The 26,061-nt window shown below is 43.1% G+C and overlaps 1 protein-coding gene across 2 annotated transcripts in view; it reads left to right on the top strand.

Moving 5' to 3' along the window:
• Positions 1 to 26,061, top strand: part of LOC124010832 (A disintegrin and metalloproteinase with thrombospondin motifs 2-like) — a 286,969-nt gene that overhangs the window by 214,398 nt on the left and 46,510 nt on the right. For both annotated transcript variants that reach the window (XM_046323551.1, XM_046323552.1), the window contains one exon: positions 8,506 to 8,711. In XM_046323551.1, the coding sequence (XP_046179507.1) occupies positions 8,506 to 8,711 (206 nt within the window). The remainder of the gene's footprint in view (positions 1 to 8,505; positions 8,712 to 26,061) is intronic.

Below are 26,061 nucleotides of genomic sequence, written 5' to 3'. Positions count from 1 at the left end.
GAAAAGGGATGGGCAGTAGGGGAATGAAGTGGTTAAGGAAAAGGGATGGGCAGTAGGGGAATGAAGTGGTTAAGGAAAAGGGATGGGCAGTAGGAGAATGAAGTGGTTAAGGAAAAGGGATGGGCAGTAGGGGAATGAAGTGGTTAAGGAAAAGGGAGGAGGCAGGAGGGGAATGAGGTGGTTAAGGAAAAGGGAGAGGGCAGTAGGGGAATGAGGTGGATAAGGAAAAGGGAGAGGAAAGTAGGGGAATGAGGTGGATAAGGAAAAGGGAGAGGAAAGTAGGGGAATGAGGTGGTTAAGGAAAAGGGAGAGGTCTGTAGGGGAATGTGGTGGTTAAGGAAAAGGGAGAGGTCTGTAGGGGAATGAGGGGGTTAAGGAAAAGGGAGAGGGCTGTAGGGGAATGAGGGGTAAAGTAAAGGGGAGAGGAAAGTAGGGGAATGAGGGAGTTAAGGAAAAGGGAGGAGGCAGGAGGGAGATGAGGTGGTTAAGGAAAAGGGAGACGTCTGTATGGGAAAGAGGTGGTTAAGGAAAAGGGAGTTTGCAGGAGGGGAATAAGGTGGTTAAGGAAAAGGGAGGGGCAGCAGGGGAATGAGGTGGTTAAGGAAAAGGGAGGGGCAGTAGGGGAATGAGGACAAGGGAGGAGTACTCTAGATATTTTGTTATGGTCCACCTTGTGTTAATACACACATGGAATTGAAATATCTTCCGACTGCACTGCAACTGACTTAGAAAAGGGAGGAGAGAGGAAGGAGAGAAAGAGGAGAGAGGGAGGAGAGAGGGAGGAGTTAGGGAGGAGTCAGGGAGTAAAGAGGGAGGAGAGACGGAGGAGTTAGGGAGGAGAGAAGGATTAGAGAGTGAGTAGAGAAGGAGGAGTTATGGAGGAGAGAGGGAATAGAGAGGGAGTAGAGAGGGAGGGGTTAGGGAGTAGAGAGGGAGGAGTTAGGGAGTAGAGAAGGAGGAGAGAAGGAGTAGAGAGGGAGGAGTTAGGGAGGTGAGAGGGAGGAGAGAGGGAGTGGAGAGGGAGGAGAGAGGGAGTAGTGCGTGAGTAGAGAGGGAGGAGAGAGGGAAGTGTGAGGGAGGAGAGAAGGAGTAGAGAGTGTGGAGAGAGGGAGTAGTGTGGGAGTAGAGAGGGAGGTGAGAGGGAGTAGAGAGGGAGTAGTGCGGGAGTAGAGAGGGAGGTGAGAGGGAGTAGAGAGGGAGTAGAGAGGGAGGAGAGAGGGAGTAGTGCGGGAGTAGAGAGGGAGGAGAGAGGGAGTAGAGAGGGAGGAGTTGGGGAGTAGAGAGGGAGTAGTGAGGGAGGAGAGAGGGAGGAGAGAGGGAGTAGTGCGGGAGTAGAGAGGGTGGTAAGAGGGAGGAGAGGGGAGTAGAGAGGGAGGAGTTGGGGAGTAGAGAGGGAGTTGTGCGGGAGTAGAGAGGGAGGAGAGAGGGAGTAGAGAAGGAGGAGAGAGGGAGTAGAGAGGGAGGAGAGAGGGAGTAGAGAAGGAGGAGAGAGGGAGGAGAGAGGGAGTAGAGAGGGAGGAGAGAGGGAGTAGAGAGGGAGTAGAGAGGGAGCAGTGCGGGAGTAGAGAGGGTGGAGAGAGGGAGTAGAGAGGGAGGAGAGAGGGAGTAGAGTGGGAGTAGAGAGGGAGGAGAGAGGGAGTAGAGAGGGAGGAGAGAGGGAGTAGAGAGGGAGGAGAGAGGGAGGAGAGAGGGAGGAGAGAGGGAGTAGAGAAGGAGGAGAGAGGGAGTAGAGAGGGAGGAGAGAGGGAGGGGAAAAGAGGATTAGGGGAGAGAAGCAGGAGGACAAGATGGACACTGTACCAAACAGTCTCTTGTGTAGGGAAAGTGTTGTAATAGACAGTAACAACAACTTTAAGAAAAAATAAAAATGGTTAGCATTGTCAAGACAAAAGCCAGAGACAGTGAAACATGTAGACTGATTACAGAACTGTAGGTCAAAATCAAATCAAATCAAATTTTATTTGTCACATACACATGGTTAGCAGATGTTAATGCGAGTGTAGCGAAATGCTTGTGCTTCTAGTTCCGACAATGCAGTAATAACCAACAAGTAATCTAACTAACAATTCCTAAACTACTGTCTTATACACAGTGTAAAGGGATTAAGAATATGTACATAAGGATATATGAATGAGTGATGGTACAGAGCAGTATAGGCAAGATACAGTAGATGGTATCGAGTACAGTATATACATATAAGATGAGTATGTAAACAAAGTGGCATAGTTAAAGTGGCTAGTGATACATGTATTACATAAGGATGCAGTCGATGATATAGAGTACAGTATATACGTATGCATATGAGATGAATAATGTAGGGTAAGTAACATTATATAAGGTAGCATTGTTTAAAGTGGCTAGTGATATATTTACATCATTCCCATCAATTCCCATTATTAAAGTGGCTGGAGTTGAGTCAGTGTCAGTGTGTTGGCAGCGGCCACTCAATGTTAGTGGTGGCTGTTTAACAGTCTGATGGCCTTGAGATAGAAGCTGTTTTTCAGTCTCCCGGTCCCAGCTTTGATGCACCTGTACTGACCTCGCCTTCTGGATGATAGCGGGGTGAACAGGCAGTGGCTCGGGTGGTTGATGTCCTTGATGATCTTTATGGCCTTCCTGTAACATCGGGTGGTGTAGGTTTCCTGGGGGGCAGGTAGTTTGCCCCCGGTGATGCGTTGTGCAGACCTAACTACCCTCTGGAGAGCCTTATGGTTGAGGGCGGAGCAGTTGCCGTACCAGGCGGTGATACAGCCCGCCAGGATGCTCTCGATTGTGCATCTGTAGAAGTTTGTGAGTGCTTTTGGTGACAAGCCAAATTTCTTCAGCCTCCTGAGGTTGAAGAGGCGCTGCTGCGCCTTCTTCACGATGCTGTCTGTGTGAGTGGACCAATTCAGTTTGTCTGTGATGTGTATGCCGAGGAACTTAAAACTTGCTACCCTCTCCACTACTGTTCCATCGATGTGGATAGGGGGTGTTCCCTCTGCTGTTTCCTGAAGTCCACAATCATCTCCTTAGTTTTGTTGACGTTGAGTGTGAGGTTATTTTCCTGACACCACACTCCGAGGGCCCTCACCTCCTCCCTGTAGGCCGTCTCGTCATTGTTGGTAAACAAGCCTACCACTGTTGTGTCGTCCGCAAACTTGATGATTGAGTTGGAGGCGTGCGTGGCCACGCAGTCGTGGGTGAACAGGGAGTTCAGGAGAGGGCTCAGAACGCACCCTTGTGGGGCCCCAGTGTTGAGGATCAGAGGGGAGGAGATTTTGTTACCTACCCTCACCACCTGGGGGCGGCCCGTCAGGAAGTCCAGTACCCAGTTGCACAGGGCGGGGTCGAGACCCAGGGTCTCGAGCTTGATGACGAGTTTGGAGGGTACTATGGTGTTGAATGCCGAGCTGTAGTCGATGAACAGCATTCTCACATAGGTATTCCTCTTGTCCAGATGGGTTAGGGCAGTGTGCAGTGTGGTTGAGATTGCATCGTCTGTGGACCTATTTGGGCGGTAAGCAAATTGGAGTGGGTCTAGGGTGTCAGGTAGGGTGGAGGTGATATGGTCCTTGACTAGTCTCTCAAAGCACTTCATGATGACGGAAGTGAGTGCTACGGGGCGGTAGTCGTTTAGCTCAGTTACCTTAGCTTTCTTGGGAACAGGAACAATGGTGGCCCTCTTGAAGCATGTGGGAACAGCAGACGGGTAGGGATTGATTGAATATGTCCGTAAACACACCGGCCAGCTGGTTTGCGCATGCTCTGAGGGCGCGGCTGGGGATGCCGTCTGGGGATGCCGTCTACTCACCTCGGCTGCAGTGAAGGAGAGACCGCATGTTTTTGTTGCAGGCCGTGTCAGTGGTACTGTATTGTCCTCAAAGCGGGCAAAAAAGTTATTTAGTCTGCCTGGGAGCAAGACATCCTGGTCCGTGACTGGGCTGGATTTCTTCCTGTAGTCCGTGATTGACTGTAGACCCTGCCACATGCCTCTTGTGTCTGAGCCGTTGAATTGAGATTCTACTTTGTCTCTGTACTGACGCTTAGCTTGTTTGATAGCCTTGCGGAGGGAATAGCTGCACTGTTTGTATTCAGTCATGTTACCAGACACCTTGCCCTGATTAAAAGCAGTGGTTCGCGCTTTCAGTTTCACGCGAATGCTGCCATCAATCCACGGTTTCTGGTAGGGGAATGTTTTAATCGTTGCTATGGGAACAACATCTTCGACGCACGTTCTAATGAACTCGCACACCGAATCAGCGTATTCGTCAATGTTGTTATCTGACGCAATACGAAACATATCCCAGTCCACGTGATGGAAGCAGTCTTGGAGTGTGGAGTCAGCTTGGTCGGACCAGCGTTGGACAGACCTCAGCGTGGGAGCCTCTAGTTTTAGTTTCTGTCTGTAGGCAGGGATCAGCAAAATGGAGTCGTGGTCAGCTTTTCTGAAAGGGGGGCGGGGCAGGGCCTTATATGCGTCGTGGAAGTTAGAGTAACAATGATCCAAGGTTTTTCCACCCCTGGTTGCGCAATCGATATGCTGATAAAATTTAGGGAGTCTTGTTTTCAGGTTAGCCTTGTTAAAATCCCCAGCTACAATGAATGCAGCCTCCGGATAAATGGTTTATTTATGTGTACCTGGTGGCAAAGACTGTGACACACTCCATAACTATAGTGGAGAAGACTGTGACACACTCCATAAATATAGTGGAGAAGACTGTGACACACTCCATAAATATAGTGGAGAAGACTGTGACACACTCCATAAATATAGTGGAGAAGAATGTGACACACTCCATAAATATAGTGGAGAAGACTGTGAAACACTCCATAAATATAGTGGAGAAGACTGTGAAACACTCCATAAATATAGTGGAGAAGACTGTGAAACACTCCATAAATATAGTGGAGAAGACTGTGAAACACTCCATAAATATAGTGGATAAGACTGTGAAACACTCCATAAATATAGTGGAGAAGACTGTGAAACACTCCATAAATATAGTGGAGAAGACTGTGACACACTCCATAAATATAGTGGAGAAGACTGTGAAACACTCCATAAATATAGTGGATAAGACTGTGAAACACTCCATAAATATAGTGGAGAAGACTATGACACACTCCATAAATATAGTGGAGAAGACTGTGACACACTCCATAAATATAGTGGAGAAGACTGTGACACACTCCATAAATATAGTGGAGAAGACTGTGAAACACTCCATAAATATAGTGGATAAGACTGTGAAACACTCCATAAATATAGTGGAGAAGACTATGACACACTCCATAAATATAGTGGAGAAGACTGTGACACACTCCATAAATATAGTGGAGAAGACTGTGACACACTCCATAAATATAGTGGAGAAGACTGTGAAACACTCCATAAATATAGTGGAGAAGACTGTGAAACACCCCATAAATATAGTGGAGAAGACTGTGACACACTCCATAAATATAGTGGAGAAGACTGTGACACACTCCATAAATATAGTGGAGAAGACTGTGAAACACTATGTCTATACACAGTGTTGCAATGATGTGCAAATAGTTAAAGTACAAAAGGGGAAATCAAATAAAATAAATATGGGTTGTATTTACAATGGTGTTTGTTCTTCACTGGTTGACCTTTTCTTGTGGCAACAGGTGACACATCTTGCTGCTGTGATGTGGTATTTCACCCAATAGATATGGAAGCTTATCAAAATTGTAATTGTTTTAGAATTATTTGTGGGTCTGTGTAATCTGAGGGAAATATGTCTTTCTAATGTGGTCTCTCTCTCTCTCTCTCTCTCTGTCCATCACGTGTTCAAAAGCTACTCAAGTTAGAGTAGTTTACTCAAGAACCAGAGAAGACAGGTGAGGAGGTTTGTTATGGACCTGTGGGCATCGGGGAGGAAAATGTGGCCGGCATTCGAGGGCAAGAGTTAACCAGGGATGTTTTAACTGGTTTTTCTTAAACTGAAGCTATACATTATTTTCACCCTAATTTGAAGCCTCAGGACATTTTATCCAGAGGGATGGCATCCTCCTAAAAAAAACAAAAGAATCCAAATGTTGCTTTCCGTCGATTGTCTTTTGTAACCAGAATATGTGAAGTGATCCTGTCTTTAAAAGCAGATGGTGTCGTTCTGACATCATGCTCGTTAACAAGAGTTAGGGCCTTTTAGGACAAACAAGCAGGGGTTGTTTTGAAGGACAGGGGCCTTAACTTGAACTAATTCCATTAAAGATGCCCTGAATAATTGTCTACATGTATGCTCATAGATACATGATAGCCTAGACAATGGCACCTGCTGGAAAAATAATTGTACACCCCTGACTGTTTAAAAAAACAATTATGTTTAATTGTCCCTTTAATTATTTTCCCCTTCCACTGTAGTTAGAGAGAGAACATCCTCACAATGTTCTGTCACTCATATTTAGCTGCTGCTGAATCATATTCTGTCCGACTTCTAGGATAATTTTCCTAGCGACTCCGGAGCCAATATTAGCTGTGCGGTGCGTTGTTTTACCCATGAGCCGGTTGCCTAGGTAACATTGCATAAGAGCAGCGGGAAGGAAAGGATGCCCCTTGCTGATTGCGAGACGGGAGACTAGGAGGTAGATTTACCCAGCAGCCCCCTTGTTCTCTCTCTCTCTCTCTCTCTCTCTCTCTCTCTCTCTCTCTCTCTCTCTCTCTCTCTCTCTCTCTCTCTCTCTCTCTCTCTCTCTCTCTCTCTCTCACTCTCTCTCTCTCTCTCCCTCACTATCTCTCTAGTTTCTCTCACCAACCCTTTATACTCCAACACTCTGATGCGTTACACCAGTAAGGATCAAACAGTTCCACATAGTGTATGTTAAAGCCCATATGGCTCTTAAAGCATTTCACCATGTGTGTTAGCTTAGTAGCTCTCTTTCCTGATATCACTGTCCTCTGTATCAAGTTGCCTTTCCTCATCATTATATGACACGCAACAAAAGCTCATACCTGTCCAAATGAGATACTACAACAGAATTTAATAAGCACCACCAGTGGACTGAGCACAACCTAAATTGAAATCTAAGTTTCACTGTATTTGACTTCAGAAGGCCTAGTGTTCTGGGTCTCCTAAATGAATAAACTGAGTGTCTTGTGGAACATTCAGTACCAGTCAAAAGTTTGGACACACCTACTCATTCCAGGGTTTTTCTTTATTTTTTTACTATTTACTACATTGTAGAATAATAGTGAAAACATCAAAACGATGAAACAACACATGGAATCATGTAGTAACCAAACAAGTGTTAAACAAATCAAAATAGATTTTATATTTGAGATTCTTCAAAGTAGCCAACATTTGCCTTGATGACAGCTTTGCACACTCTTGGCATTCTCTCAACCAGCTTCACATGGAATGCTTTTCCAACGGTCTTGAAGGAGTTCCCACATATGTTGAGCACTTGTTGGCTGCTTTTCCTTCACTCTGCGGTCCAACTCATCCCAAACCATCTCAATTGAGGTCAGGTGATTGTGGAGGCCAGGTCATCTGATGCAGCACTCCATCACTCTCCTATGTTTAACACTTTTTGGGTTACTACATGATTACATATGTGTTATTTCATAGTTTTGATGTCTTCACAATTATTCTACAATGTAGAAAATAGTAAAATAAAGAAAAACCCTGGAATGAGTAGGTGTGTCCAAACTTTTGACTGCTATTGTATGTCTGGAAGAATTGTCATGTTAAATGTGCAGTGTACTGTACTGTACTGTACTTGATTTTCTCACACTGGCATTATCCAGTGACCATGCAGCTAATCCCCACAGTGAAGCATCTCTCCATGAGACCACGTCTCTCAGCCTGATAGGCTGCCTGGTAACTGCAGGCTAAGGCCACACACAGTCCTTAGCTGTGTGTCTGTGTACAGAGCCTGACAGGATAGTGCATGTAGATTCCGTAGAGACATGTGGCTCCAGATTGCCGGGAGTTCCCAGTCTTTCCAACAAGTGGATAATGTTCCGTAGAAGCCACAGTGTTTCTGTCTGTGGCAGGATGAGTAGAGCCATCTTTGGCTGTGGAGACAGCATTGTGTGTGTGTGTGTGTGTGTCAATGAGTGTGTGTGTGGTGTGTGTGCCTGCGTGTGTGCCTGCATTTGTCTGTCTGTCTGTCTGTCTGTCTGTCTGTCTGTCTGTCTGTCTGTCTGTCTGTCTGTCTGTCTGTCTGTCTGTCTGTCTGTCTGTCTGTCTGTCTGTCTGTCTGTCTGTCTGTCTGTCTGTCTGTCTGTCTGTCTGTCTGTCTGTCTGTCTGTCTGTCTGTCTGTCTGTCTGTCTGTCTGTGTGTGTGTGTGTGTGTGTGTGTGTGTGTGTGTGTGTGTGTGTGTGTGTGTGTGTGTGTGTGTGTGTGTGTGTGTGTGTGTGTGTGTGTGTGTGTGTGTGTGTGTGTGTGTGTGTGTGTGTGTGTGTGTGTGTGTGTGTGTGTGTGTGTGTGTGTGTGTGTGTGTGTGTGTGTGTGTGTGTGTTTTAGATGTTAACAGTGTGTCTGTGTTGTCTATAGGTGCTGACCTGCCTGGTCTGATAGACCTCGAGTCCCTGTATCGTGGTGTGGAGCAGAGTATCAACCAGACCCGAGCCCAGAGACAGAGGAGACAGAGTCCAGAGAGAGCCTACAACATCGAGGTCCTACTCGGGGTGGATGACTCTGTGGTCCAATTCCATGGCAAGGAACACGTCCAGAAGTACCTGCTCACGCTCATGAACATCGTAGGTATAGCACACTCACAGAGAGGTACACTCACACACACAAACAAACACAGGCACACACACACTCTCCTTTGCATGAAAGAACTGTCCAATATGGCAGCTAAAATGAAACAGTACACTCACAGAGAACTAGAGACTAGGACAGAGAACTGGAGAGTTTTGGATAGAGCACCTGAGACTAGGACAGAGAACTAGAGACTAAGACAGAGAACCAGAGACTAGGATAGAGAACTAGAGAGCTTTGGATAGAGAACCAGAGACTAGGATAGAGAACTGGAGAGTTTTGGATAGAGCACCTGAGACTAGGACAGAGAACTAGAGACTATGACAGAGAACCAGAGACTAGGATAGAGAACTAGAGAGTTTTGGATAGAGCACCTGAGACTAGGACAGAGAACTAGAGACTAAGACAGAGAACTAGAGATTAGGATAGGGAACTAGAGACTAAGACAGAGAACTAGAGATTAGGATAGGGAACTAGAGACTAGGACAGAGAACTAGAGACTAAGACAGAGAACCAGAGACTAGGATAGAGAACTAGAGAGTTTTGGATAGAGCACCTGAGACTAGGACAGAGAACTAGAGACTAAGACAGAGAACTAGAGATTAGGATAGGGAACTAGAGACTAAGACAGAGAACTAGAGATTAGGATAGGGAACTAGAGACTAGGACAGAGAACTAGGGACTAGGACAGAGAACCAGAGACTAGGATAGAGAACTAGAGAGTTTTGGATAGAGCACCTGAGACTAGGACAGAGAACTAGAGACTAAGACAGAGAACTAGAGATTAGGATAGGGAACTAGAGACTAGGACAGAGAACTAGGGACTAGGACAGAGAACCAGAGACTAGGATAGAGAATTAGAGAGTTTTGGATAGAGCACCTGAGACTAGGACAGAGAACTAGAGACTAAGACAGAGAACCAGAGACTAGGATAGAGAACTAGAGAGCTTTGGATAGAGAACCAGAGACTAGGACAGCGAACTAGAGATTAGGATAGGGAACTAGAGACTAGGACAGAGAACTAGGGACTAGGACATAGAACTAGGGGCCTGCCTGCCTGCCTGCCTGCCTGCCTGCCTGCCTGCCTGCCTGCCTGCCTGCCTGCCTGCCTGCCTGCCTGCCTGCCTGCCTGCCTGCCTGCCTGCCTGTCTGCCAGATCTCACTGTCTGTCTTTCTGTCTGTCTGGCTCCTCTATATGAATATGATGGGATTTCAAATATTTTCTGTGTGTGCTTGCGTGCATGTGAGCGACAGAATGGTCACAGGCTAGTGAAACCTGTCGTCTGCCCCAGCTCTCACACCATGACCCTTCAGATGTTATGTCATGTGTCACAATTGGAATGATGCAAAGCCAGCAGACAATATGATTTAGGACACAACAAAGAGCTTATCCCAGCACTTGCCTCCCAGGAGTGTGTGAGTGTGTGAGTGTGTGTGATTGGGAATTTGGCATGTAGAATTGAATCTCTGAAAATTAAACCTGATCTGAGAGTAGAGAGAGATTGTGATGGTACGTGTCTGTGTGTGTACATGCAGGCACGTGTGTTTTTGTCGAGCATGTGTGTGCATGTGTTTTTGTCGAGCATGTGTATGTTTGTCGAGTGTGTGTGTGTGTGTGTGTGTGTGTGTGTAGCCTTTGTGCAAAAAGCAGCAGACAGATATCAGAGATTTCTATCAGAAACAGCAGCAGTTCTTTTAGTCTTTACTACGGTGTTGTGAAAGAACAGCACCCCCCCTTTTGACTCCCTGTTGTCGATATCTGTAAGACAATCTTAGAGGGGAATGCACAGCCATATTGCAGGCACCCTTCTCATCTAGAGACAGAGACAGAGAGATTTTTTAACAGCGCATTCAGAATAAATGACTGAAAAACCCGATAAACAGTAAATAAATAAGCAAAACAACCTCCCACGCATGGCATCTATGCCACTTTCTTCTTGAAAGTTAACTTTGCTCACTTTAGGATCGTCTCGCTCTCTGTCTCTCTGGCGGTGGAGTGTACTCAGGACTTGGAGTTTTGCTTTTTAACTTTTTTACATGAGGTTTCTCCATGAGTTTTCTCCATGAGGTATCTCCATACATCAAAGTAAGTGAAGCAAAGAGAAGCTCAGACTTGGAGTTCTGATCTAGGATCAGATTTTCCTTTTCATTCGCTTTGATTTAAACATCAAAACTGACCCTAGATCAGCACTTCTAACCTGAGACGAATACTGGTGTGGAGATCCAATTGATGCTATTACCTCAGTCTTTGATGAGGCAACATGGCTCCATACCTTCAGTGGCTTCCATTGAGGCCTTATTCTATCTAGGAACATGGCTAAGCTGAAGAGGCTCTCTTTCTTTCTCTCCTCATCGTTGTCCAAGGCTGCCAGGGTCAGATCATAGAGGCTGTCTCAGAGCAGAGAAGAGTGTGTTATCTTAACCTTTTGGTGTGTGTGTGTGTGTGTGTGTGTGTGTGTGTGTGTGTGTGTGTGTGTGTGTGTGTGTGTGTGTGTGTGTGTGTGTGTGTGTGTGTGTGTGTGTGTGTGTGTGTGTGTGTGTGTGTGTGTGTGTGTGTGTGTGTGTGTGTGTGTGTGTGTGTGTGTGTGTGTGTGTGTGTGTGTGTGTGTGTGTGCGTGTTATCCTATCCTAGGAATACCTAGGATAGGATAAGTAATCCCTCTCACCCCCCCCCCCCTTTAAGATTTAGATGCACTATTGTAAAGTGACTGTTCCACTGGATGTCATAAGGTGAATGCACCAATTTGTAAGTCGCTCTGGATAAGAGCGTCTGCTAAATGACTTAAATGTAAAATGTAAATGTGTGCGCGCGCGTGTGTGTGCGCGTGTGTGTGTGTGCGCGCGCGCGTGTGTGTGTGTGTTATCTTCCTCTACCAGGGAAGCTTGAGGGAACAATATATTGCAGGCTGTGTGAGTGTGTAGATTATTTTTTATCTTGCTTTTATTCAGACCTTTAGCAGGCCATGCTATCCGCGAGATAGTACCCTGAGAAGTACATAGAGAGAACACTTTCAACCCAATATACAATTCCAGTCCTGTTGATTTCCGTTGCTCCCCAGTACATACTGTATATCCAGGTATACATCATTAATCTGAAAAAACAGTATATTCCACATGAAGAGATCCCTCCTACTCTAACTTGCTTAGCCCACGAGTGACTCAGAGCTGTAGCCAGCCTGTCTCTCTGTTGTTATCTGTACATAAGAGGTCTATTAGGACCCCCAGCCACGAGGGGGGCCCTGACCCAATTATTATCCTTTTTTATATTTGATTTTTTTAGGAAGTAAGTCAGGATCTCTTTTGAGAGTTATAATAGTAGAATACACATGTGGCTGTACATCAGAAGTTCTCCTCTTGTTATGTCCGTCACTGACAGTCAATCAATTAACCCATGCCAGCTAAAATGTTTTAGATTGGTAGGTTAGTCTAGCCAGCTAACTTAACTTGTAGTAATCATGGCCGAATACCAACTGGGTGAAGGGCACGTGCCCAGGGGTCCTAACCTCCAGGGTCCTGACCTCCAGGGGTCCTGACCTCCAGGGGTCCTGACCTCCAGTGGCCCTGACCTCCAGAGGGCCCCCATTTATTTTTTTAGTCACTCTCACTCAGATATCATATACACACGTGGGCAGATATGCAGAAAAGTTGCTTGAAAATTGCAGTATTTTCTCTACACCCCATGGAAACATTTTCTCTACACCCCATGGCAACATTTTCTCTACACCCCATGGCAACATTTTCTCTACACCCCATGGCAACATTTTCTCTACACCCCATGGCAACATTTTCTCTACACCCCATGGCAACATTTTCTCTACACCCCATGGAAACATTTTCTCTACACCCCCATGGCAACATTTTCTCTACACCCCATGGAAACATTTTCTCTACACCCCATGGAAACATTTTCTCTACACCCCATGGAAACATTTTCTCTACACCCCATGGAAACATTTTCTCTACACCCCATGGTAACATTTTCTCTACACCCCATGGTAACATTATCTCTACACCCCATGGAAACATTTTCTCTTACACCCCATGGAAACATTTTCTCTACACCCCATGGAAAGATTTTCTCTACACCCCATGGAAACATTTTCTCTACACCCCATGGTAACATTATCTCTACACCCCATGGAAACATTTTTCCTACACCCCATGGAAACATTTTCTCTACACCCATGGAAACATTTTCTCTACACCCCATGGTAACATTTTATCTACACACCCCCCCATGGCAACATTTTCTCTACACCCCATGGCAACATTTTCTCTACACCCCATGGAAACATTTTCTCTACACCCCATGGTAACATTTTCTCTACACCCCATGGAAACATTTTCTCTACACCCCATGGAAACATTTTCTCTACACCCCATGGTAACATTTTATCTACACCCCCCCATGGTAACATTTTCTCTACACCCCATGGTAACATTATCTCTACACCCCATGGCAACATTATCTCTACACCCCATGGCAACATTTTCTCTACACCCCATGGCAACATTTTCTCTACACCCCATGGAAACATTTTATCTACACCCCATGGTAACATTATCTCTACACCCCATGGCAACATTATCTCTACACCCCATGGCAACATTTTCTCTACACCCCATGGCAACATTTTCTCTACACCCCATGGAAACATTTTATCTACACCCCATGGTAACATTTTATCTACACCCCCCCATGGTAACATTTTCTCTACACCCCATGGCAACATTTTCTCTACACCCCATGGTAACATTTTCTCTACACCCCATGGTAACATTTTCTCTACACCCCATGGTAACATTTTCTCTACACCCCATGGTAACATTTTCTCTACACCTCATGGAAACATTTTCTCTACACCCCATGGTAACATTTTCTCTACACCCCCCCCCATGGCAACATTTTCTCTACACCCCATGGAAACATTTTCTCTACACCCCATGGAAACATTTGCTCTACACCCCATGGTAACATTTTATCTACACCCCATGGAAACATTTTCTCTACACCCGATGGCAACATATCCTCTACACCCCATGGCAACATTTTCTCTACACCCCATGGCAACATTTTCTCTACACCCCATGGAAACATTTTCTCTACACCCCATGGTAACATTTTATCTACACCCCCCCATGGTAACATTTTCTCTACACCCCATGGCAACATTTTCTCTACACCCCATGGAAACATTTTCTCTACACCCCATGGAAACATTTTCTCTACACCCCATGGTAACATTTTATCTACACCCCCCCATGGTAACATTTTCTCTACACCCCATGGCAACATTTTTTTCTACACCCCATGGAAACATTTTCTCTACACCCCATGGAAACATTTTCTCTACACCCCATGGTAACATTTTCTCTACACCCCATGGAAACATTTTCTCTACACCCCATGGTAACATTATCTCTACACCCCATGGAAACATTTTCTCTACACCCCATGGAAACATTTTCTCTACACCCCATGGAAACATTTTCTCTACACCCCATGGAAACATTTTCTCTACACCCCATGGAAACATTTTCTCTACACCCCATGGTAACATTTTATCTACACCCCCCCATGGTAACATTTTCTCTACACCCCATGGCAACATTTTCTCTACACCCCATGGTAACATTATCTCTACACCCCATGGTAACATTATCTCTACACCCCATGGCAACATTATCTCTACACCCCATGGTAACATTATCTCTACACCCCATGGCAACATTATCTCTACACCCCATGGCAACATTTTCTCTACACCCCATGGCAACATTATCTCTACACCCCATGGCAACATTATCTCTACACCCCATGGCAACATTTTCTCTACACCCCATGGCAACATTATCTCTACACCCCATGGCAACATTATCTCTACACCCCATGGTAACATTATCTCTACACCCCATGGTAACATTTTCTCTACACCCCATGGTAACATTTTATCTACACCCCATGGTAACATTATCTCTACACCCCATGGAAACATTTTTCCTACACCCCATGGAAACATTTTCTCTACACCCATGGAAACATTTTCTCTACACCCCATGGTAACATTTTATCTACACCCCCCCATGGCAACATTTTCTCTACACCCCATGGCAACATTTTCTCTACACCCCATGGTAACATTTTCTCTACACCCCATGGTAACATTATCTCTACACCCCATGGCAACATTTTCTCTACACCCCATGGTAACATTTTCTCTACACCCCATGGAAACATTTTATCTACACCCCATGGTAACATTTTATCTACACCCCCCCATGGTAACATTTTCTCTACACCCCATGGCAACATTTTCTCTACACCCCATGGTAACATTTTCTCTACACCCCATGGCAACATTTTCTCTACACCCCATGGAAACATTTTCTCTACACCCCATGGAAACATTTTCTCTACACCCCATGGTAACATTTTCTCTACACCCCATGGTAACATTTTCTCTACACCCCATGGTAACATTTTCTCTACACCCCCATGGCAACATTTTCTCTACACCCCATGGTAACATTTTCTCTACACCCCATGGTAACATTTTCTCTACACCCCATGGTAACATTTTCTCTACACCCCATGGAAACATTTTCTCTACACCCCATGGTAACATTTTCTCTACACCCCCCCATGGCAACATTTTCTCTACACCCCATGGAAACATTTTCTCTACACCCCATGGAAACATTTTCTCTACACCCCATGGAAACATTTTCTCTACACCCCCCCCCCCCATGGCAACATTTCCTCTACACCCCATGGCAACATTTTCTCTACACCCCATGGCAACATTTTCTCTACACCCCATGGAAACATTTTCTCTACACCCCATGGTAACATTTTATCTACACCCCCATGGTAACATTTTCTCTACACCCCATGGCAACATTTTCTCTACACCCCATGGAAACATTTTCTCTACACCCCATGGAAACATTTTCTCTACACCCCATGGTAACATTTTATCTACACCCCCCCATGGTAACATTTTCTCTACACCCCATGGCAACATTTTCTCTACACCCCATGGAAACATTTTCTCTACACCCCATGGAAACATTTTCTCTACACCCCATGGTAACATTTTCTCTACACCCCATGGTAACATTTTCTCTACACCCCATGGTAACATTTTCTCTACACCCCATGGCAACATTTTATCTACACCCCCCATGGCAACATTTCCTCTACACCCCATGGCAACATTTTCTCTACACCCCATGGAAACATTTTCTCTACACCCCATGGAAACATTTTCTCTACACCCCATGGTAACATTTTCTCTACACCCCATGGAAACATTTTCTCTACACCCATTTACATTTTTACATTTAAGTCATTTAGCAGACGCTCTTATCCAGAGCGACTTACAACACCCCATGGAAACATTTTCTCTACACCCCATGGAAACATTTTCTCTACACCCCATGGAAACATTTTCTCTACACCCCATGGTAACATTTTCTCTACACCCCATGGCAACATTTTCTCTACACCCCATGGTAACATTTTCTCTACACCCCATGGTAACATTTTCTCTACACCCCATGGTAACATTTTCTCTACACCCCATGGTAACATTTTATCTACACCCCATGGTAACATTATCTCTACACCCCATGGAAACATTTTTCCTACACCCCATGGAAACATTTTCTCTACACCCATGGAAACATTTTCTCTACACCCCATGGTAACATTTTATCTACACCCCCCCCCATGGCAACATTTTCTCTACACCCCATGGCAACATTTTCTCTACACCCCATGGTAACATTTTCTCTACACCCCATGGTAACATTATCTCTACACCCCATGGCAACATTTTCTCTACACCCCATGGTAACATTTTCTCTACACCCCATGGAAACATTTTATCTACACCCCATGGTAACATTTTATCTACACCCCCCCATGGTAACATTTTCTCTACACCCCATGGCAACATTTTCTCTATTTCTCTACACCCCATGGCAACCCCATGGAAACATTTTATCTACACCCCCCCATGGTAACATTTTCTCTACACCCCATGGTAACATTTTCTCTACACCCCATGGTAACATTATCTCTACACCCCATGGCAACATTTTCTCTACACCCCATGGTAACATTTTCTCTACACCCCATGGAAACATTTTATCTACACCCCATGGTAACATTTTATCTACACCCCCCCATGGTAACATTTTCTCTACACCCCATGGCAACATTTTCTCTACACCCCATGGTAACATTTTCTCTACACCCCATGGCAACATTTTCTCTACACCCCATGGAAACATTTTCTCTACACCCCATGGAAACATTTTCTCTACACCCCATGGTAACATTTTCTCTACACCCCATGGTAACATTTTCTCTACACCCCATGGCAACATTTTCTCTACACCCCATGGAAACATTTTCTCTACACCCCATGGAAACATTTTCTCTACACCCCATGGTAACATTTTCTCTACACCATGGTAACATTTTCTCTACACCCCATGGTAACATTTTCTCTACACCCCATGGTAACATTTTCTCTACACCCCATGGTAACATTTTCTCTACACCCCCCCATGGCAACATTTTCTCTACACCCCATGGAAACATTTTCTCTACACCCCATGGAAACATTTTCTCTACACCCCCCCCCATGGCAACATTTCCTCTACACCCCATGGCAACATTTTCTCTACACCCCATGGCAACATTTTCTCTACACCCCATGGAAACATTTTCTCTACACCCCATGGTAACATTTTATCTACACCCCCCCATGGTAACATTTTCTCTACACCCCATGGCAACATTTTCTCTACACCCCATGGAAACATTTTCTCTACACCCCATGGAAACATTTTCTCTACACCCCATGGTAACATTTTATCTACACCCCCCCATGGTAACATTTTCTCTACACCCCATGGCAACATTTTCTCTACACCCCATGGAAACATTTTCTCTACACCCCATGGAAACATTTTCTCTACACCCCATGGTAACATTTTCTCTACACCCCATGGTAACATTTTCTCTACACCCCATGGTAACATTTTCTCTACACCCCATGGCAACATTTTATCTACACCCCCCCCCCCCATGGCAACATTTCCTCTACACCCCATGGCAACATTTTCTCTACACCCCATGGAAACATTTTCTCTACACCCCATGGAAACATTTTCTCTACACCCCATGGTAACATTTTACTCTACACCCCATGGAAACATTTTCTCTACACCCATGGAAACATTTTTACATTTAAGTCATTTAGCAGCAACTCTTATCCAGATGGTAACATTTTACAACACCCCATGGCAACATTTTATCTACATGGAAACATTTTCTCCCCCCATGGCAACATTTCCTCTACACCCCATGGCAACATTTTCTCTACACCCCATGGAAACATTTTCTCTACACCCCATGGAAACATTTTCTCTACACCCCATGGTAACATTTTCTCTACACCCCATGGAAACATTTTCTCTACACCCCATGGAAACATTTTCTCTACACCCCATGGAAACATTTTCTCTACACCCCATGGTAACATTTTCTCTACACCCCATGGCAAAATTTCCTCTACACCCCATGGTAATATTTTCTCTACACCCCATGGCAACATTTTCTCTCCATTCTCTGCACCGCCACTACTTCATGTAGGGGTCAATGTGGGGTCAGCTAAAGGTCAGGAAGTCACGGTGGAAATTGAGAGGGAGAAAAAGAAATGGAGAGAGAGGGAGTATGAGTATGAAAGGGAGAGACAGCAGGGGAGGGGAGAGCGAGAGATAGGCGTCAGAGATGAGGTGGGAAGTCTGTCAGTCAGCTCCCACGGCAACCTTTGAATCCTGTCTGTAGAGTTCAACTAGAGTGTTTACCTCCTACTCTCTTCCCATGTTAATCTGGTTCTTCCAAATCCTCCTTTTTTTTCTCAATAGCATCAATTGATAAATTCTAGTGTGGTTTGGTTTGTCAATGACCAACCAATTGAAGAGCCTAGAGCTTGTCCGTCAATGAACAAACACACACACACACCCAATCAGCAACAAGCTGCCCCCAGAGAGGAGAACGGAGGTGAACAACATGACTGAGAAATGCAGTCCATTGATCAGCTTCTTAAATGGTCCATGGGAAATGAAGAGGAATGTACGGGAGATACCTGAATCAAAAGATCCCTGAACCCCCCCCCCCCCTCCACAAGTCACATAATCACCAACACACACAGTCTCACATAATCACACGGCCAAGGGCAGGAGGACAGGGGGCCTCAGTGATGCACAATATCCCTCCATTATGTTGTAATCTCATGCATATGAAGTGTCTGCTTAATGATACTGTATCAACCCAGAGGACACTGTTTCCCTGTCTAACTGATGGGAGACCTTTACACTGACAGACACTGTTTGTGATGAGCGAGATGGCTGGATGGTGTTAATAATCAACTCACCCACTCTAATAGGAGTGCTTGCGTGCGTGCGTGCGTGCGGGCGTGCGTGCGTGCGTGTGTGTGTGCATGTGTCGCTGATAAAGCTAGACTGGCTGTGGTGGGTGCTAATGAATGTATCATGTCCAAGTTAAATGCCTGCGTGATAACAGAGAAAGGCCAGCAGATAATAATAGGGAGAATGGGACACATCTGTGAGCAGCACACTCTGAACTAACATTCTGAACTCACGCTCTGAACTAACATTCTGAACTCACGCTCTGAACTAACACTCTGAACTAACATTCTGAACTCACGCTCTGAACTAACATTCTGAACTCACGCTCTGAACTAACACTCTGAACTAACATTCTGAACTAACACTCTGAACTAACACTCTGAACTAACATTCTGAACTCACGCTCTGAACTAACATTCTGAACTAACACTCTGAACTAACACTCTGAACTAACATTCTGAACTCACGCTCTGAACTAACATTCTGAACTCACGCTCTGAACTAACACTCTGAACTAACATTCTGAACTAACACTCTGAACTAACACTCTGAACTAACATTCTGAACTCACGCTCTGAACTAACATTCTGAACTAACACTCTGAACTAACACTCTGAACTAACATTCTGAACTCACGCTCTGAACTAACATTCTGAACTCACGCTCTGAACTAACACTCTGAACTAACATTCTGAACTAACACTCTGAACTAACACTCTGAACTAACATTCTGAACTCACGCTCTGAACTAACATTCTGAACTAACACTCTGAACTAACACTCTGAACTAACATTCTGAACTCACGCTCTGAACTAACATTCTGAACTCACGCTCTGAACTAACACTCTGAACTAATGCTCTGAACTAACACTCTGAACTAACATTCTGAACTCACGCTCTGAACTAACATTCTGAACTAACACTCTGAACTAACATTCTGAACTAACACTCTGAACTAACATTCTGAACTCACGCTCTGAACTAACATTCTGAACTCACGCTCTGAACTAACATTCTGAACTCACGCTCTGAACTAACACTCTGAACTAACATTCTGAACTCACGCTCTGAACTAACACTCTGAACTAACATTCTGAACTCACGCTCTGAACTAACACTCTGAACTAACACTCTGAACTAACACTCTGAACTAACATTCTGAACTCACGCTCTGAACTAACACTCTGAACTAACATTCTGAACTCACGCTCTGAACTAACACTCTGAACTAACACTCTGAACTAACACTCTGAACTAACATTCTGAACTCACGCTCTGAACTAACACTCTGAACTAACACTCTGAACTAACACTCTGAACTAACATTCTGAACTCACGCTCTGAACTAACACTCTGAACTAACACTCTGAACTAACACTCTGAACTAACATTCTGAACTCACGCTCTGAACTAACACTCTGAACTAACACTCTGAACTAACACTCTGAACTAACATTCTGAACTCACGCTCTGAACTAACATTCTGAACTCACGCTCTGAACTAACATTCTGAACTAACACTCTGAACTAACATTCTGAACTAACACTCTGAACTAACATTCTGAACTAACACTCTGAACTAACACTCTGAACTAACACTCCGAACTAACATTCTGAACTAACACTCTGAACTAACATTCTGAACTCACGCTCTGAACTAACATTCTGAACTAACACTCTGAACTAACATTCTGAACTAACACTCTGAACTAACACTCTGAACTAACATTCTGAACTAACACTCTGAACTAACATTCTGAACTAACACTCTGAACTAACACTCTGAACTAACATTCTGAACTAACACTCTGAACTAACACTCTGAACTAACACTCTGAACTAATGCTCTGAACTAACTCTCTGAACTAACATTCTGAACTAACACTCTGAACTAACATTCTGAACTAACACTCTGAACTAATGCTCTGAACTAACATTCTGAACTAACACTCTGAACTAACACTCTGAACTAACACTCTGAACTAACATTCTGAACTAACACTCTGAACTAACACTCTGAACTAACATTCTGAACTAACACTCTGAACTAACACTCTGAACTAACACTCTGAACTAACACTCTGAACTAATGCTCTGAACTAACATTCTGAACTAACACTCTGAACTAACACTCTGAACTAACATTCTGAACTACCACTCTGAACTAACACTCTGAACTAACATTCTGAACTAACACTCTGAACTAACACTCTGAACTAATGCTCTGAACTAACATTCTGAACTAACACTCTGAACTAACACTCTGAACTAACACTCTGAACTAATGCTCTGAACTAACACTCTGAACTAACACTGCTGATTCCCTCCCTCTCTACCTCATCTTACAGATGCATACTGCAACTCACATCCTCCACATTCGGTACAACACCCATTCTGCCAGTCATATTCTGTTAAAGGTCCCCAAACCACTCACATCCCTCGTTCCTCTTTTCAGTTTGCTGCAGCTAGCGACTGGAACAAGCTGCAAAAAAACACTCAAACTGGACAGTTAAATCTCCATCTCTACATTCAAACACTCAATTATGGACACTTGAGGTTGCTACACGTGATGTATTTGTTTTCTCTATCTTTTTGCCCTTTGTGCTGTTGTCTGTGCCCAACAAGGTTTGTATCATGCTTGTGTTTCTACCATGTTGTGCTGCCATGTGTTGCTACTGTTTTGTTGTCATGTTGCTACCATGTTGTTGTCATCTGTTGCTGCAATGCTGTGTTGTTGTCTTAGGTCTCTCTTTATGTAGTGTTGTGGTGTCTCTCTTTATGTAGTGAGGTGGTTTATGTAATGTTGTCTTAGGTCTATCTTTATGTAGTGGTGTCTATTTTATGTAGTGTTGTCTCTCTTTATGTCGTGTTGTCTCTTTTTATGTAGTGCTGTCTCTCTTTGTTTAGTGTTGTGGTGTCTCTATGTAGTGTTGTCTTAGGGCTCTCTTTATGTAGTGTTGTCTTAGGTCTCTCTTTATGTAATGTTGTATCACTTTATGTAGTGTTGTCTTAGGTCTATCTTTATGTAGTGGCGTCTATCTTTATGTAGTGCTGTCTCTCTTTGTTTAGTGTTGTCTCTCTTTATGTAGTGCTATCTTGTCACTCTTTATGTAGTGTTGTCTCTCTTTATGTAGTGTTGTAGTGTTGTCTCTCTTTATATAGTGTTGTGGTGTTGTCTCTCTTTATGTAGTATTGTCTTAGGTCTTTCTTTATATAGTGTTGTCTCTCTTTATGTAGTGTTGTCTCTCTTATTAATGTAGTGTTGTCTCTCTTTATGTAGTGTTATCTGTCTTTATGTAGTGTGTCCCTCTTTATGTAGTGTGTCTTATATCTCTATTTCTGTAGTGTTGTCTCTCTTATGTAGTGTTGTCTTAGGTCTCTCTTTATGTGGTGTGTCTTATTTCTCTATTTATGTAGTGTAGTCTCTCTTTATGTAGTGTTTTCTCTCTTTATGTAGTGTTGTCTTAGGTCTCTCATTATCTAGTGTTGTCTCTATTTATGTAATGTTGTCTCTCTTTATGTAGTATTGTCTTAGGTCTCTCTTCCTGTAGTGGGCTCTCTCTTTATGTACTGTTGTCTCTCTTTATGTAGTGTTGTCTCTCTTTATGTAGTGTTGTCTTAGGTCTCTCTTAATGGAGGGTTTTCTCTCTTTGTGTAGTGTTGTCTCTCTTCATGTAGTGTTGTCTCTCTTTGTATAGTGTTGTCTTAGGACTCTCTTTATGTATTGTTTTCTCTCTTTATCTTGTATTCTCTCTTTATGTAGTATTGTCTATCTTTTGTTGTCTTAGGTCTCTCTTTATCGAGTGTTGTCTCTCTTCATGTAGTGTTGTTTCTCTTTAGGTGGTGTTGTCTTAGGTCTCTCTTTATCTAGTGTTGTCTCTATTTATGTACTGTTGTCTCTCTTTATGTAGTGTTGTCTCTCTTTGTGTAGTGTTGTCTTAGGTCTCTCTTTATCTAGTGTTGTCTCTCTTTATGTAGTGTTGTCTCTCTTAATGTAGTGTTGTCTCTCTTAATGTAGTGTTGTCTCTCTTTACGTAGTGTTGTCTCTCTTTATGTTGTGTTGTCTCTCTTTGTGTAGTGTTGTCTTAGGTCTCTCTTTATCTAGTGTTGTCTCTCTTTATGTAGTGTGGTCTCTCTTTATGTAGTGTTGTCTCTCTTTATATAGTGTTGTGTCTCTTTAAGTAGTGTTGTCTCTCAGTTTGTAGTGCTGTCTTAGGTCTCTCTTTATGTAGTGTTGTCTCTCTTTCTGAAATTGTGTCTGTCTTTATTTAGTTTTGTCTCACTTTATGTAGTGTTATCTTAGGTCTCTCTTTATGTAGTGTTGTCTCTCTTTATGTTGTGTTATCTTAGGTCTCTCTTTATCTAGTGTTGTCTCTCTTTATGTAAAATTGTCTTAGGTCTCTCTTAATGTAGTGTTTTGTCTCATTATGTAGTGTTGTCTCTTTATGTCGTGTTGTCTCTCTTTATGTAGTGTTTTCTTCGGTCTCTCTTAATATAGTGTTGTCTCTCTTTATGTAGTTTGGTCTCTCTTTATGTTGTGTTTTCTTAGGTCTCTCTTTATGTGGTGTTGTCTGTCTTTATGTAGTGTGGTCTCTCTTTATGTAGTGTTGTCTCTCATTATATAGTGGTGTGTCTCTAAGTAGTGTTGTCTCTCAGTTTGTAGTGCTGTCTTAGGTCTCTCTTTATGTGGTGTTGTCTCTATTTATGTAGTGTTGTCTCTCTTTATGTAATGTTGTCTCTCTTTGTGTAGTGTTGTCTTAGGTCTATCTTTATGTAGTGTGTTCTTTCTTTATGTAGTGTTGTCTCTCTTTATCTAGTGTTGTCTCTCTTTATGTAATTTTGTCTGTCTTTATGTAGTGTTGTCTTAGTGTCTCTCTTCATGTAGTGTTGTCTCTCTTTATGTAGTGTTGTCTCTCTTTGTGTAGTTTTGTATCTCTTTTTGTAGTGTTGTCTTAGGTCTCTCTTTATCTAGTGTTGTCTATCTTTATGTAGTGTTGTCTTAGGTCTCTCTTTATCGAGTGTTGTCTCTCTTTATGTAGTGTTGTCTCTCTTTATGTGGTGTTGTCTTAGGTCTCTCTTCATCTAGTGTTGTCTCTCTTTATGTAGTGTTGTCTCTCTTTGTGTAGTTTTGTATCTCTTTTTGTAGTGTTGTCTTAGGTCTCTCTTTATCTAGTGTTGTCTATCTTTATGTAGTGTTGTCTTAGGTCTCTCTTTATCGAGTGTTGTCTCTCTATATGTAGTGTTGTCTCTCTTTATGTAGTGTTGTCTCTCTTTGTGTAGTGTTGTCTTAGGTCTCTCTTCATCTAGTGTTGTCTCTCTTTATGTAGTGTTGTCTCTCTTTGTGTAGTGTTGTCTTAGGTCTCTCTTTATGTAGTGTTTTCTCTCTTCATGTAGTGTTGTCTCTCTTTGTGTAGTGTTGTCTATCTTTATGTAGTGTTGTCTTTGGTCTCTCTTTATCGAGTGTTGTCTCTCTTCATGTAGTGTTGCTTCTCTTTATGTGGTGTTGTCTTAGGTCTCTCTTTATCTAGTGTTGTCTCTCTTTATGTAGTCTTGTCTCTCTTAATGTAGTGTTGTCTCTCTTAATGTAGTGTTGTCTCTCTTTACATTTACATTTACATTTAAGTCATTTAGCAGACGCTCTTATCCAGAGCGACTTACAAATTGGTGCATTCACCTTATGACATCCACGTAGTGTTGTCTCTCTTTATGTTGTGTTGTCTTAGGTCTCTCTTTATGTAGTGTTTCTCTCTTTATATAGTGTTGTGTCTCTTTAAGTAGTGTTGTCTCTCAGTTTGTAGTGCTGTCTTAGGTCTCTCTTTATTTAGTGTTGTCTCTCTTTCTGTAATTGTGTCTGTCTTTATTTAGTTTTGTCTCACTTTATGTAGTGTTATCTTAGGTCTCTCTTTATGTGGTGTTGTCTGTCTTTATGTAGTGTGGTCTCTCTTTATGTAGTGTTGTCTCTCATTATATAGTGGTGTGTTTCTTTAAGTAGTGTTGTCTCTCAGTTTGTAGTGCTGTCTTAGGTCTCTCTTTATGTAGTGTTGTCTGTCTTTATGTAGTTTTGTCTCTCTTTATGTAAAATTGTATTAGGTCTCTCTGAATTAGTGTTGTCTTTATGTCTCTGTGTGGTGTTGTCTTAGGTCTCTCTTTATGTAGCGTTATCTCTCTCTTTGTAGTGTTTTCTTCAGTCTCTCTTAATGTAGTGTTGTATTGTTGTCTCTCTTTGTGTAGTGTTGTCTTAGGTCTCTCTTTATGTAGTGTGTAGTGTTGTCTCTCTTTATGTAATTTTGTCTGTCTTTATGTAGTGTTGTCTTAGTGTCTCTCTTCATGTAGTGTTGTCTCTCTTTATGTAGTGTTGTCTCTCTTTGTGTAGTTTTGTATCTCTTTTTGTAGTGTTGTCTTAGGTCTCTCTTTATCTAGTGTTGTCTATCTTTATGTAGCGTTGTGTTGTCTCTCTTTATCGAGTGTTGTCTCTCTTTATGTAGTGTTGTCTCTTTATGTGGTGTTGTCTTAGGTCTCTCTTCATCTAGTGTTGTCTCTCTTTATGTAGTGTTGTCTCTCTTTGTGTAGTTTTGTATCTCTTTTTGTAGTGTTGTCTTAGGTCTCTCTTTATCTAGTGTTGTCTATCTTTATGTAGTGTTGTCTTAGGTCTCTCTTTATCGAGTGTTGTCTCTCTTTATGTAGTGTTGTCTCTCTTTATGTAGTGTTGTCTCTCTTTGTGTGTTGTCTTAGGTCTCTCTTCATCTAGTGTTGTCTCTCTTTATGTAGTGTTGTCTCTCTTTGTGTAGTGTTGTCTTAGGTCTCTCTTTATGTAGTGTTGTCTCTCTTTATGTAGTGTTGTTCTCTCTTTATGTGTTGTCTCTCTTTATGTAGTGTTGTCTTAGGTCTCTCTTTATCTA

The sequence above is a fragment of the Oncorhynchus gorbuscha genome, linkage group LG23 (genome assembly GCF_021184085.1).
Source record: "Oncorhynchus gorbuscha isolate QuinsamMale2020 ecotype Even-year linkage group LG23, OgorEven_v1.0, whole genome shotgun sequence".
Lineage (NCBI taxonomy): Eukaryota > Metazoa > Chordata > Actinopteri > Salmoniformes > Salmonidae > Oncorhynchus > Oncorhynchus gorbuscha.
Note: the sequence above shows the minus strand (reverse complement) of the source record. Positions and strands in the feature narration are given on the sequence as shown.